Source organism: Mastigoproctus giganteus, chromosome 1, assembly GCF_048544385.1.
Source record: "Mastigoproctus giganteus isolate SK-2022 chromosome 1, ASM4854438v1, whole genome shotgun sequence".
Classification (NCBI taxonomy): domain Eukaryota; kingdom Metazoa; phylum Arthropoda; class Arachnida; order Uropygi; family Thelyphonidae; genus Mastigoproctus; species Mastigoproctus giganteus.
The window spans coordinates 176,172,450-176,188,551 of record NC_143575.1 but is presented as its reverse complement, the minus strand read 5'-3'; the positions used below and the strand labels follow the sequence as shown (position 1 = coordinate 176,188,551).

General features: G+C 36.7%; 1 protein-coding gene across 2 annotated transcripts in view; it reads right to left on the bottom strand.

Annotated features, from left to right (window-relative positions):
* Positions 1–16,102, bottom strand: part of barc (RRM1_TatSF1_like and RRM2_TatSF1_like domain-containing protein barc) — a 98,372-nt gene that overhangs the window by 35,438 nt on the left and 46,832 nt on the right. For both annotated transcript variants that reach the window (XM_090383164.1, XM_090383157.1), the window contains exon 4: positions 4,498–4,700. In XM_090383164.1, the coding sequence (XP_090239290.1) occupies positions 4,498–4,700 (203 nt within the window). The remainder of the gene's footprint in view (positions 1–4,497; positions 4,701–16,102) is intronic.

The following is a 16,102-nucleotide window of genomic DNA, read 5'->3' as shown; positions in this document are numbered from 1 at the left end:
TGATAAACATCTGGCCTTCTCCTCCTTGAATAACTCCTCATGTGCGAATGTAGATGTAAAATACTCATTTAGTTTGGCAGCTATCTGAGAATGATCATCTACAGTCAAGCCATTGATATCGTTTTCCAATCTGATTCATCTGCTTCCTTTTAGAGTTTATATAAGTAAAGAAATCTTTGCTGCAATTCTTTGCATCCTGTGCCAAAGATTTCTCATATTCTGCATTCGCTTGCCTAACCTTCTTTGCGACTTGATTACAGACTAGCTTATATCTAACCACTGCTTTTGTGTCGCCTGCTAATTTATATGAATCTGATGCATTTTTCTTCTCTGCCACTAGTCTCATTAGTTCATCTGACATTCATTTGGGCCTAAACCTAGAACAGGAGTTCTTAGTTGGAACAAAAAGCCTAGTAGCTTCCAAGATTACTTCCTTGAATGCTTCTCATTTAGAATTTGCTGTCGGCAACATCATCAGTTGGTCCCACTGTACAGAAACTAAAATATTTGTAATACACAAGAAATGATGTGACCATAGCAGTTTACAGCACGGACACAAGAAACTTGTGGCGGTACAAACAGCTGCAGAAAATTAACAGAGGTAAATTGCTAGTGGACATGAAAAATAACTTTGGGGCAATATACTGGATACAAAATGCACATGAATGATCTGTAAACTAGAAATGACTGGAAACCAAAACTAAACTGAACACAGAATTGCTGTTTTCAATTTAGTTTTGGTTTCAGTGAAATTTCTGGATTTCTGTATAATTTTATTTTAAACTTGCCAGTATCAGGATCTTTCATAAAAAGCAACTCCCTGTTGGGAAACAACAGTTTCTAAAGAGAAGTTTTATAAACAACACTTCAATAAATTTTAGTTAATTAGAACCACCGAGTAGATGTTTCTTTTTCTGTAATAGCACTGAGTGGGAGGATATATAATGTGTATATTTTTGGATTTTGCAAGAAAAATGAGAATTTATACATGTCTGGCAGAGACAGACTTTTCAAAAAAATAAAATAAAATAAAATAACTGTAGTGGTTTACAGCACGGACACAAGAAATTTGTGGCAGTACAAAGAACTGTAGAAAATTAACAGATATGTAAATTGATAGTGGACATGAAAAATAAAAAATACATTTGGAGACAATAAACAGGCATTTGACATATTTTTATCCATTGTAGCAACTATCCCTTAATGCCACACTTCTCTAATTTGTACAGTAGTCTTTCATATGCAAAAGTATCAAAAGCTTTCCTAAAATCCAAGTAAATGACATCAAAATTATTTTTTGCATCTAGTTCTTTTGTGACCACATCATAGTAACCAATCAAATTTGTCAGACAAGATTTGCCTTTAAGCCCTCATGTGTGAATGTAGATGCAAAATACTCATTCAGTTTGTCAGCTACCTGAGAAGGTTCATTAACAATCAAACGATATCAAGTGGACCAATCTGATTCATCCCCTACAGTCTTGTCTAGATGATCCTGCAGTGCTTCTTTAACCAGTGACTCCATTATTTTCCCTGGAACAGAAGTCAAACTAACAGGTCTGTAATTACTTGCATCACCCTTTGATCCACCCCTCAGTGAAATGGGGAGACATTTGCACACCTACAGTCCACAGGGGACCTCCCCTGAGTCCAAGGAAGCTTCTATAATTATGGTTAAGGGTTTGCTTACTTTGCAGCCTACATTAACATAACTGGATAGATCCCATCTACCCCAGGTGCCTTTTTTATGTTCAATTTCAACAATTTCTCCTCCACTTTTATCTTGGTTATTACAAAATCATTTAGCTCACTGTTAGAGTTTGATAAGCTTTTGGCCTTCACTTCCCTACAGACTTCCTCATGTGTGAATGTAGATGCAAAATACTCATTCAGTTTGTCAGCTACCTGAGAAGGTTCATCTTTTTTTTTTTTTGGTAGTTGTTGGCGCATCGGCTTCTGTGCCCATAATGCACCTCCCAAGGTTTTTGCAGTACTTTGATCCAAGCCCTAGGTGGGAATCGAACCCGCGACCTTTGGGTTGCCAGGCAGGCACTTTACCCACCCGGCTAGCCCGGCCGGATGAAGTTTCATCAACAATCGATATCAAGTGGACCAATCTGATTCATCCTCTTCCTTCCAGAGTTTAAATAAAGAAAGAAGTCTTTGCTGTTTTTCTTTGCATCTTTTGCCAAAGATTTCTCATAATCTGCCTTCGCTTGTCTAACCACCTTTGCAACTTGATTACAGACCCGCTTATATCTACCATAGACATTTGTGTTTCCTGATAATTTATATGCGTCCCATGCATTTTTTCTTCTCAGCCACTAGTCTCATTAGTTCATCTGACATCCATTTAGGCCTAAACCTTGAACAGTATTTTTTTAGTTGGGACAAAAAGCCTAGTAGCTTCCAAGATTACTTCCTTGAATGCTTCCCACTTAGAATTTGCTGTTCGTAACATTATCACTTGATCCCATTGTATAGAGTTTAAAAACTGTCTGAGACAACTGTAGTCACCTTTCCAAAAGCAAAAACCCTTCCCTTTACCTCCAGATGGTAGTTACATCTTTAAGTAAATCCCACATCAGCAGACTGTGGTCACTGCCACCTAGTGGTTCCTTTATCTGTAGATTCTTAATGCATGAAGAATCATTGCTGATAACCAGATCAAGAGTATCACTCCCTCTAGCTGCCTCTCAAACATGCTGCTGTAGAAAACAATCACAATAAATCCACAAAAGCCTTGCTAGTGTGCAAGTGACCAATCCACAAGTACTTGTTTCGTCAATATCTGGGAACTTAAAATCCCCCATTATAAGACAATCTGATTTACTGGCCCACTATTTCTCTGTACAGTTGTTCATTGTACTCATCAGTCATTAGGTCTATAACACACTCCTACTCTCAAGTTTGCTTTCCTAGCACTTATGTCATACCAAACTGATTCAACATTGCACTGTCCACCCATGTCAGCAGATGCACTTCCTTAAATTTTATGCATTTCTTAAATAACATCATGACCCCTCCTCCCTTTCTATCCTTTCTGTAAACATTGTATTCCCCAAATTCCAATTCTGCATTCCTTATCTCTGTGACACCACGTCTCTGATATCCCAACAGTATCTGCCTTCGATGTCTTCACTAACACCTCAAATTCATCAAATGCCGTTATTATACTCTTAGCATTGGTGTAAATGCAAGTATACATGCACCTATTCTTACTCTTAGTTATCCTAACACAGCTCATGTATTTACTTGTTCCATGATAACTCCCAGCAGTCCTGAAAATCCAAAGCACCTTGCTTTCTAGGTTGCTGCCCATTCAAACAGAAGTAGTGCAACAATCACTTTCACCTCTGCCTGCAGCTACTGTTAATCTATTAGTCTGTGAATCCCCCAAGCCAGCAGTTTTCTGACCCACCTAACACTGCCTCAATACCATCAGAAAATATTCTTGCACCCTTTCTATTTAAGTGTATTCCATCCCTGTAGAAACAGCCCCTCTTGTTAACAAGCACAGACCAGGTTGAGAAAAATTCTACCCCATGAGCCTTGCACAATCTCTCCTGGGCCGAACTGATTGACAAGGTTTATTACACATGAAAAATTCTGTTAAGCTGGCATCATCGCTAATAATGTTACTTAGTTGTAATAGTTCTTGTATGTTAGACAGTAACTGGATTATGGCAGCATGATAAGAACATTTGACAAAAATATGCCTTAAAGTAAGTGCAGAGAAGCAGTGTAAGAGGTATGGAGTATCCTCCAATCTCAGTAAAAATAGATGTGTTAAATGACTATGTCCAATTTGTGCTCTGGACAGCATGACTTCTTCACATTCGTTAACTGGAAGCTGAATTCTACAGAAGGGGAAGGGGTTGCACCTTACAAAAACTGAACTGTAATTTTCCATTTATTTATATTTATTTCAAGCAAAGTTTAACAGTTTAAGAATTTTTTTGTTTTTATTGTGTTTGAATTTGTATTGCTTAAAACATAAGCAGGCATCTGTGTTTCTTTCCTCAACAGCACAATTGCCTTTATCATTATTTATTCATTTATTCTTAAATTGCATATAGATGTACTTAAGAAGTAATTCAATTTTATACTATCATTTAGTATTTCCAGATATCTGGAAATATTAAGTGATATTTTATATAAAATATCAGGTCAATAACAAATATAATTTCTAATATGTTATATAAAACTAACAAGAAAACATTTCGAATCTGATGTATTAAAATTCATCAGCAACAAAAAAAAACTAAATTTAAGAAAAATACACAATTAAATATAAAAAATGTTGATAGTTCATTTCATATTTTATGCAAATATTTTAGATACACTTCTAAAATAATCCTACATAATGCAAGAATGCTTTTTCATGTAACCAGACTTTCCCCAACAGGCTTTTAAGGATTACCAATTACAGAGCACTTCAGGAAAATAATCCTTGCAATCAGTGAAGCTCTACTGTATTTACTTAAAATTGCTTACCTTAATATAACAACATCTGCCATCACCTTTCAGTGAACCATCTGGATTTCTGTACAATTTTATTTTAAACTTGCCACTATCAGGATCTTTCATAACAAGTCCACACTTACTCATCAACTCAATAAATTCTTGTTCGGTGGTTTCTAATGGGAGCCCTGTTACGTACACATTTGTGTTATGGGCGGAATCTACTTCAAACCAGCCTGTTTAAAGATTAAAAAACATAGTTCCATATCATTATATGAAACCAACAAAATATCAATTATTGGTATTATTTACAGAAGCAATACCATAATTACCTTCTGTTATGATTACCATAACTATAGATGAGAATATTTATTCCACAAGAGCAGATGCAGATGTTACAAGTGGCTTAAAAGTTTTTCCCTAATAGATTAGTACCTATGTGGGATCTGATATACCATATTTCTTCGATTCTAACATGCACTTCTTTTTCCCTATAAACGTCTCTAAAAATGGGGTGCGTCTTAGAATCAATGGAGTCATACAATCGCAGTTTTTTTCCAAATTTTCCCGTGCTTTGTGCACGGCACCACACATTTTGTTTTTACATGGAAACCCCACCTCCAAGTTTGATTGTTATTGCATTCATCAAGTCCATTGGAGAATAAAGTTGTGTGGGTGATTTCACGCGCTTTTGAAATGTGAAGCCACCGTTATTTCATTATAGTGGAGCTCACTCAGCAAAAACTAGGAAGTTTTGTTTGTATCTTCGAAGGCACATAAGAAGTGGAGTTACTGTGTTTCATTTATTTTGATCCCTTATTGCACATTAAAATGTTGTCAAAAAAGATTGCACTATGAAGTCGCATTGAAACAAAAAGTTACTGTGTAGGCAAAAGAACAAGGAAATAGAGTTGCAGGTCGACATTTTGACATTAGTGAAGAAAATGTTTGTCGTTGGAGAAATGATCGCAATTCCATATTTTCGTGCAAAGCAACAACCAAGTGCTTTACAGGGCCTAAGAAAGGAAGATTTCCACAAGTTGATGTTTGTTTGTTTGTTATTTGGTTTTTAGGAGCATTAGCAACTAAGGCCATATTGCTCCGGGATATGCAGTGGTCATTCCTGACCTTTCCGCATCCTCCGTATTTGGTGGTGACGGGCTCGAACCCCGGTCTAATCAAGAAGCGTGTGCTACGCACTGCTGCTCCTTCCCACCTGGCTACGGAGGCGCCCACAAGTTGATGAAGCTGTGATACGTTTTGTAACGGAGACAGGCGCAAAAGGATTACCCATCACTCGACAAGCCATGCAATTGAAAGCTGGAGAAATTGCCAAGTCCCTTGGGAATAGAGAAAATAATTCTTGGAGGCAGTCGAGGCTGGTGCGACAGGTGATGAAATTAAGGAAAAAAAAAAGAAACTACGAGTTTAATCAAATTGGAAAGGCTGATGAAACCCTGGTCTTCTTCGGTAAGCCTCGAAATTACACCGTCAACGTTAAAGGTGCTAAAGAAATCAAGATTATAAACAAAGGCTACAAAAAGCACCGTATCACTGTGATGCTATGCATCACTGCTGATGTTCGAAAGTTGCCACCATATTTAATTTTAAATTGAAAAACCATACCAAAGAATGAAATTTTCCCCAAGATATTGTGCATGCACAAAAAAATGGATAGATGTTGGCAGAGCTTACGGAAAATCCTGGAAGTCTTTGTAACCCACCTAGCATGCTAGTACTTGATGCATTTCATGGACATTTGTCTGAATGGGTCAAAAATAAAATTATGCAAAAACGTAGTGACTTGGTTGTGATTCCCGGTGGCATGACTAGCCGACTGCAGCCACTCGATGTTTCAGTCAACAAACCATTTAAGGATTACTTGAGAAAGAATATGAATTCTGCCTGTTGACTGACAACCTTCTGCTGACACCTTCTGGAAAAATTAAGAAAGTGCCGGCATCAAAATTGGCAGAATGGGTATCAACAGCTTGGAAGCCAATACCAGAAAGAATAGTACAGCACCCATTTAAAAAATGTTGCATCACCAATGCTCTCGATGGCTCAGAAGAAAGTGATGAATAACATACCTACTGATAAAAACAATACTATTGTTAGTATTTATCAGTAGGTATATTTTAGCATTTTATTTATTTTATTTTTCTTAGAATCAAAGCTTTTTTTCTGTTGGTGGTAGTGAAATTAAGGTACGTCTTACAATCGATGGCATCTTAGAATCGAAGAAATATGGTATATCTTGATTAAATAACACTTTTCACAAAAAAAAAAAATATTCTTTTAAGTCACAATGTAGGTACCTCTACCAAATATCCAAAAGTAAAAGAATTTCTATGTTATACTGAAAATAAGAATTAATTAGCACAAACTGGAAAAGTGGCATAAAAACAGGCAATGATGAAATTAAAAATGAAGTGTTGAGAAATATTCACTAGAAGTGGCTACTGTCTATACTGTGGAACATAGCAGTATCAGGAACTAAACAAATGCATGTAAGTGGTATATTATGGGAAAGTTAGGCTTAAAAAGTAAAGCTATTGGTGGTTGTACAATGCTTGAGAGAGAGAGTGATATCAAGAAGCATTTTCATAGAATAACTAAGTTATGAAGAATAAATCGCTTATATGTTCAAAGCAAAATTACTCTTTATTTGAGTTGGAAAAAGACATGCATACAAGTAGAAAAGAGCTACAGACTTAAATATCTGAATTTGGAGGAAGCATTTGCAACATGTAGTTATATTGAGAATAACACTGGCAAGGTAATTATGTCATAGGAAGATGATGACAAGTTTTTTTTTAGGGTGCATAAGCAATCTGTAAGGATTTCAAATGTTGGAAGGCTGAATTATCAAAGTTAGGAGTTAGGAGTATATGAGATGGAATTATTTTATGTTTCAAGTTAATCCACACAATATCAACGTCAATGCCACTGTACAATTTATGGCTCTGGAATGAGTCCATGTGAATAAATCTTTTTTTTTTTTTTTTTTGAATGTATATTTATCTTATCAAAAATATTGGAATAGTCCCAGTTAAAAACAATGAACCTTTATACATATGTCTGGAAGAAAGATTTTTCTGGACAAGAATATCTCAAATCAATGTTTTTTTCTTCAAAGTACTATTTATACAATTTAAGGAACTGCTTCAAATAAAAAAAAGTTATAATATAAAAAAAAAAAACAAAAAAAGTTTAATTACAAGTAAAATACCTGTCTGAATGTGAAGTTGACAGTATGATAAAAAGTCAATTTAAAATTTAACTGAAAACTAAAAAGATCCCCCCCCAAATGAGTGTACACTTTCTTATAGGTTTGTGCTATAGCATCATGTTTATACGTAGCCAACTACTAAATAGTTACAAAATTGGCGTCATTTAAGTATATTACATATTGTGAATGCCTTCACAATGAGTTGCCATGGTATCGCACTACCTTGAATAAGTAACACTTCTCTAACAGAGAAGACTACTGTTACTTATTCTCGGTGGATACCACCACAACCCAGAAGGCACAGTTTCGGAGCTTACTGGCTCTTCTTCGGTGAGTGGGCAGGTACCATGATGTCGCAATGATGACAACCCAGTTGCAAAGTATAACTCTCCACACTCCACAATATGAGAGTTGCCTGATGGCATACAGTAACTTCAAATTACATAATTTGCTTAGGCCAATGAAGAACCAATAAACTCTGAAACAGTGCTGACTGGGTGGTGGTATCCACCAAGAATAAATAACAGCAGTTTTCTATATTATCAGAAGTGTTACTTATTTGGTGTAGTGCAATACCATGACAACTCTGATGAATTTGAGGTGCTGGTCAGAACTTCAAAGACAGATATAGCTGGAATATCAGATCTGGTGTCACACGGATATAAAGAATGCAGAATTAGAATTTGGGGAGTATGATGTGTACAGGAAGGACAGACAGGATAGGAAGGGAGGATGGGTTATGCTATTAGTTAAGAAACACAAAATCTGAGGAAGTGCAGTCAGTTAACATGGGTGGAAAAGTGCAGTGTCGAGTCAGTTGGGTGTAACTTAAGCACTGGGAAAGCAAAATTGGGAGTAGGAGTGTGTTGTGGTCAGGAGCGGGAGTGCAGTAGCACACGCTCTTTGAGTAGACCGGGGTTCAAGCCTCTGACTGCTGAATACGGTCAATCTGCCAACCCGCACTGGACCAGCGTGGCAGATTATGGTCCATTTCCCTCAGCATGAATTGTTGAGGAGGCTTCCATCCTGCAGTGGGTTGATAATGGCTGCACTTTACTTTTTACTTTATAGGCCTAATGACTCTGATGAATATAATGAACAACTGTAAAGAGAAACAGTGGGCCAGTAAATCAAATTGTCTTATAATAGGGGATTTTAATTTCCCAGATATTGACTAGAACTTGTGGGTGGTCACTCTCACACTAGCAAGACTTTTGTGGATTTATTGGATGACTGTTTTCTACAGCAGCACATTCAGGAGGCAACTAGGGGAAGTAATACTCTTGATCTGGTTATCAGTAGTGATTCTTCGTGCATTAAGAATTTACAGATAAAGGAATCACTCGGTGGCAGTAGTGATCATAGTGTGCTGATGTGGGATTTACTCAAAGAGGTAATTACCATCAAGGGTAAGGGAAAAGGCTTTTGCTTTCATAAAGGTGACTACGGTGGTGTGGGACAGTTTTTAAATTCTATATAGTGGGACTAAATACCAAGAGCAAATTCTAAATGGGAAGCATTCAAAGGATTAATCTTGGAAGCCACTAGGCTTTCCATACCAACTAAGAAATATTGTTCAAGATTTAGGCATAAATGGATGTCAGATGAACTAATGAGACATGTGGCAGAAAAGAAAAATGCATGTGATACATATAAATAAACAGATGACATAGAAGCCTATGGTAGATATAAGCTGATCTGTATTCAAGTCAAAAAGGAGGTTAGGCAGATTAAGAGAAATATTTTGCAAAGGATGCAAAGAAAAACAGCAAAGAGTTCTTTATTTATGTAAACTCTAGAAGGAAGTGGATAGATCAGATTGATTCACTTGATACTGATGGTTCAACTGTTGATGATCCTGCTAAGGTAGCTAACAATCTGAATGGGTATTTTGCATCTACATTTACACATAAGGAGTTATTCAGGGAGGAGAATGCCAGAGGCGTATTCATCTCTGGAAGTGATCTAAATGATTTTGTAATAGCTCAGAGGAAAGTGGAAAATTGTTGAAGATAAATATAAGAAAGACACCTGGGGTGGATAGAAGCAATTCAGTTATATTAAAGGAGGCAGCAAGGGAAGTAAGTTAACCCTTAGCCATTATTATGAGAGCTGATTCCTTGGACCCAGGGGATGTACCCATGGACTGGAGATATGCAAATGTGACCCTAATTGATAAAGGAGGATCAAAGGGTGACAGAAATAATTATAGACCCGTTCAATTAACTTCTGTTCCAAGGAAAGTAATGGAGGCACCGGTTAATGAAGCGCTACAGGATCATCTAGACAGGACTTCAGTTATAGTTTAGACACAGCATGGGTTTGTTAAGGTGAAGTCTTGTCTGACCAATTTGATTGGATATTATGATGTGGTCACTCACAAAGGAACTGGATACAAAAAATAATTTTGATATCATGTACTTCGATCTTAGGAAGGCTTTTGATACTGTTGCACATGGAAGACTGCTGAACAAATTGGAGCAGTGTGGCATTGGAGGCAAATTGCTGCTATGGATTAAGGGATGGTTAAGTGGGAGAAGACAGAGAGTGGTAATCAGTGGACACTGCTCATTGTGGACTAATGTTATTAGTGGAGTCCCCAGGATCCAGTGTTGGGTCCATTGTTGTTTTCTGCATTTATTAATGATATTGATGACGGTATATCAGGATAAATGTCTAAGTTTGCAGACGATACGAATGTTGACAGAGTTCTTAATGACACTAATGACAGTACACTACTGCAACAGGATCTAGAAAAGTTGAGCAGATAGGCTGAGAGGTGGCAACTGAAGTTTAACATTGACAGGTGTAAAGTACAGGCATACCTCGGTTAACGTTACCTCTGATAACGAAGCCTCGATATAACGAAGTCCGCAATTTCAAGCCCCATTTAACATAAAAAAATATTCCATTTTTGTTTAATCACCTGAAATCTAAACAAACTGAAGAAATTACGGAAACATTTGGGGCTTCTCGTGGTTGGTTCGAGAAATTTAAAAAACGGGCCAGGATTCATAGTGTAAAATTAACAGGAGAAACTGCAAGTGCAGATGTTGAAGCTGCAAATAAGTTTCCAGAAAAACTAAAGGAAACAATTAAACGTGAAAATTTTCCACCAAATTTGGTGTTATGTTGACGAAAGCGGTTTGTTCTGGAAACGGCTACCAACAAAAAGCTTCATTTCTATTGAAGAAAAATCAGCTGCTCGGTTCAAAGCAGCCAAAGACCGTTTAACGTTACTCTTTGGATCAAATGCCTCTGGCGATTATAAATTAAAATCGTTATTAGTTTACCATTCAGAAAATCCGAGGGCGTTAAAAGGTAACATAAAAATGAATTTACCTGTAATATGGAAAGCAAATAGAAAAGCGTGGGTTACCAAGGAGTTATTTACTGATTGGTTTGTTAACCACTTTTGTCCTGGAGTAAAACAGTACATATTGTCAAAAAAACAACTTTGAAGAAAAAGCTCTTTTGTTGTTAGACAATGCTCCGGGACATCCTACTGATCTTAACACGTTGGACACATGCATTCCTGTCAAAGTTGTGTTTCTTCCAGCAACCACAACTTCCCTGATTCAACCATTGGATCAGGGAGTAATAGCATCATTTAAAGCTTATTATCTGCGTCGAACTTTAAGCAATTTAACTGAACTAGAGGATAAAGAGGAAATGACAGTTAAAACTTTTTGGAAAAACTACACCATTAAAAACGCAAGAAAGCATTGATAGTTCTTGGAAAGAAGTCACTAAGAAATGCTTAAATGGAGTTTGGCGCAAAATATGGCCAGAAGTTGTACTAGAAGAAGAAAATAACATCCAAGAAATTAGAAATGAAGTTATCCAGATGGCTCAATCAATAGGTTTCGAAAATGTCGATGAAGAGGATGTTAGAAATTTATTGAATGTAGAAGATGATGGTTTTTCAGTGGAAGATTTAGAAAGCCTTGTTAGCAACGAAGACAAAGATAATGAATGCGAAGTTAAAGAAGTTCCTGCCGAAAAAGTGTTAACAACCAAAGATTTAAAAAGGTGCTTAAATGATATTGAAAACGTTTTAAATTTTTTTAGTGAAAATGATCCTGACTTAGGAAGACGTGTTATAGTTAAGCGATCAGTGTTAAATGCAATAACTCCGTATAGGCAATTATGAAAGAGAAAAAAAGCATAAACAATCGACTTTAACCTCATATTTTAAAATGTGATTTCACTTTGTATGTAAGTTGACTGTTTATTTAATAAAACTTTTCTTTGTTCGAAAAAAAGCTTTTCATTTTCTTTACATAGGAACGTATCCCTATTCTGGCCCTAGTATTTTTACCTCTGAAAACGAAGTTTCGCTTAACGAAGTAATTTCGTGGAACGCATCCTATTCGTTAATCGAGGTATGCCTGTACTGCATATGGGTAGCAGTAACCACAGAGTAACTATCAACTGTGTGGTACTACACTGAGGGTGATAGAGAATAAAAAGGACCTGGGGGTAATTGTGCAGTCAGATATGAAGTTTTCTGAGCAGTGCAGATGGTCCACAATAGTAGCTCATGGTATTTTGCCAATGATATACAGGAATTTTTCTAGCAGGGAAAAGGAAGTGATTATCCCCTTGTATAAGGCAATGGTCAGGCCACACCTTGAATACTGTATACAGCTCTGGAGGCTTCATTTTAGGAAGGATGTAGAGTTGCTGGAACGAGTACAGAGGAGGGCAACAACACTGGTAAGGAGAACAAAGGTGTGCTCTTACGACGAAAGGCTTAAGTTCTGCAAACTGCAGCATCTGGAGACTAGGCACCTGCGAGGTGATCTGACTGAAGTGTATAAGGTCTTGAATGGTTTGAGCATGCTCAATGCTGATGGGATTCTTCCTCTTGCTCAGATTAATTGCTTGTTTGTTTGTTTGTTATTTGATTTTTAGGAGCATTAGCAACTAAGGCCATATTGCTCCCAGATTAATTGCCTGAGGGGACATAAATTCAAATTGAGGAAAGACATTTGTAAAATAGATGTGCAGAAGTTTGCCTTTAGCCAGTGGGTGGTTGATTGCTGGAACAAACTTCTGTCTGTCACTGTAGAAGTTACAACGTAAATAAATTCAAGGCAGAACCAGACAAACATTTGGAGCAAATGGATGGGTGATATGGGAAAGGGTTTTTTTTTTTTTTCTGGCTGATGCTGTATAAGCTTGTTCTCTTGCATCATATGCCTCTGCTAATGCTAATCTTGAGAAGGCATTCACAATATGACATATACTTAAATGATGCCAATTTTGTAACTACCTAGTAGTTGGCTAAGTATAAACACAATGAAACAGCACAAAACTATAAGTTAGTTAACTTTTTCGTAACCTGAGGCTATTGCCCAAAACTAATTATGTAATTTTCAATTACTGTACACCATCAGGGATCTCTCATATTGTGGAGTTATACTTCACAACTGGGATCTGCATCACCAGGGTATCTGCCAACTCACTGGTAAAGAGCCAAGAAGCTCTGAAACGGTGCCATCTGGAGTACCTACCCACCCACTGAAGAAGGGCCAAATAGTCCTGAAACGGCACCAGGGGGAGCCTAATGATGTCCAGAGTTTCCAAGAATAGGTAACAACAGTCTTCCCCACTGGGGAAGCATTGCCTATTCGAGGAGTGGTATGAGTTGAAGGAGTTACCGTTCCTTTCATTCTTCTACACCGTTTCTTTTCTTCTTCCACTCTTACTATTTACTTTCCCTCTACCTTTTTGCTTTTCTAAGTCTAATAGGGACAAGTGGATAGTCGAGTTATTATCCCACACATATATAAAATATGCCCTGAAACAGTGCCGTCTGGGGAGCCTGATGGCCACTGAGTTTCCTCAAATAGGTAACAACAATCTTCTCTACTGGGGAAGCGTTGCCTATTCGAGGAATATATGAGCTTTGAGTGCGAGTTGAAGGAGCAACTGTCCCTTTCTTCCTTCTACGGCATTTCCTTCCTCTACCTCTCCTACTATCACCTTCCTACATCTTTATCTCTTTTCTAAGTCTAATAGGGATAGTATGAGGATAACCGAGAACTTTATTCCATACCATATTTCAAAATGGTGCCATCTGGGTGGTGGTAGTATCCAGCGAAAATAAGTAACAGCAGTCTTCTCTATTAGAGAAGTGTTACTTATTCAAAGTAGTGCAATACCATGGCAACTCGCTGTGAGGGCATCCACAATATGAGATATACTCAAATTATGTCAATTTTGTAACTACTTATTAGTTGGCTACATGATGCTACAGCACAAACCTATACATTAGTTAACTTCTTCGTAACCTGAGGCTATTGCCCTAAACAAATTATGTAAGTGTACATTTTTAACCTAGCAGTGGTGACTAGTCAGTTTTTTTTTTTTTATGAAAACCCCAAACACGAAAGGTATAAAAAAAAAACCTATAGTACTTAGTACCGTGCATGGGTTGAAGGAGAAGTATGAGGGGAGGGGGATGCTGGAAACTTTGCTCTAGAGCAGTGTTTCCCAACGTGGGTCCCACGCCCCACATGGGGGCAATTTGATTGTTCAGGGGGGCAATTCAAAAATTGCTCGTCTAGAGTTTAAAACAACCGCCTACTATGATTTAACTTGTACAAAAGAAGAATTGTTGGTATCTCAATTTTAAATAAGCATTCGTTAAATGTTGTACTTTCTATAGAGCTGCACTTGAAAGTTTGGAGTAATATCAACTACAGTTTGCTCGGAGAGTATTGCTTACTATGCCTAGTGAAGGAATAGTACATACTGTATTGGACGATTGCTTATGGCATATGCAATGTGCAAGCAAAGTGGTTGTCTACTGTAGCCTACCGCAAACTCAGCATGTTATATGAAATAGGTAATTCCTTTCATACAAACGCTCGTTTGGGCATCGTGACTGTACATTTGGATAGGTTTGACGATCTCAGATTAAAATAAAAATTACTTTGTCCACGCACAGAATTATTATTAATGAAGAACCATGATATACAATGGTATGTATTTGTCATATATGTATTTCTGTGGTCTCAGTAAATAAGCAAATAAGTCCAAAAACTCGAATTTGCAGGAGAGGAAAAATAAACTTCACACTCTCATATAAACACGCATATATTCGAATATACAAATATTTATTACTCACGCTAAAACTACAATAACGAAGATAGCTGCGTGTCACATAATAGTAAATAATAAATACTTTATTATAGTGCACTTATCTCATTTTTGACAAATTAGACTTATCTGCTTGTTCACAGAGACCACAGATTTAATAGCCCGAATTCAGTAATTCGTGTGATTTATTCATTCAAAAAGCGTACTAATAATTAATTTTGATATATTAAAATAAAATTAAATTAACTTTAATGCATAGTTTATTTTTAGTTTTTGATTTATCTTATATTTATTTCTTTCAGTTGCGCAGTAAAATGAGTAGTGCAAGTAAAAAAAAAAAGTTCGTCAGTATTCAGAGGAATACTTAAAATTTGGTTTCTTACCCGCTATCCACGATCAAAGGTCACCTTTTTGTCTTTTATGCCAACAATGCTTGACCAACGAATCAATGAAGCGAGGTCGTCTTGAGGCGCATTTGAAGGCGAAACATAATGCTCATGTAAATTCAGATTTAGATTACTTTCAAACTTTAAAGAAGAATTTTGAAAAAAGAGCAACATTAAAGTCTCTGTTTATTGCTCATACTGCAACTGTCAATCGTACTCTTGAGGCTAGTTATGAAATTTCTTTACTCATTGCTAAATCTGGGAAAAATCATACTATAGGAGAGAATTTAATCAAACCATCAATATCAGCATTTCTTAAAACAGTTCTGGAAAAAGATGACAAAGACGTGAAAGCTATGCCACTCAATAACAATACTGTTAGCAGAAGAATAGATGAAATGAGTGAAGATATTGAAATACAACTTGTTGGAAAGCTGAAAACAAGAAAATTCTCAGTGCAAATGGATGAATCAACTTTGAGAGACAGTGAAGCCGTACTGATAACTTATGTGAGATATATTGATAAAGGTAATTTTGCTGAAGAAATGTTATTCTGTAAATCATTAGAGAGCACCACTACCTCCAAAGATATATATAATAAGCTAAAAAATTACTTAGATGACAATAATATACCAATGAAAAATATAACATCTTGCGCTTCAGATGGTGCTCCTAATATGATGGGCAAGAAAAATGGCTGCTTAAAATTGATGAAAGATGAGAATCCAGAAATGCTTCTTGTGCATTGTGTTATTCATAGGGAAAACTTGGTAGCTAAAAATATTTCGCCTGTTCTTCATGAAGTACTAAAATCAGTTATAAAATGTGTCAATGCTATTAAAGCTAATGCCAAATGTGAGCGTCTCTTCAAGCTTTTTTGTGAAGAACAAATGGAGACCATGTGAGACTT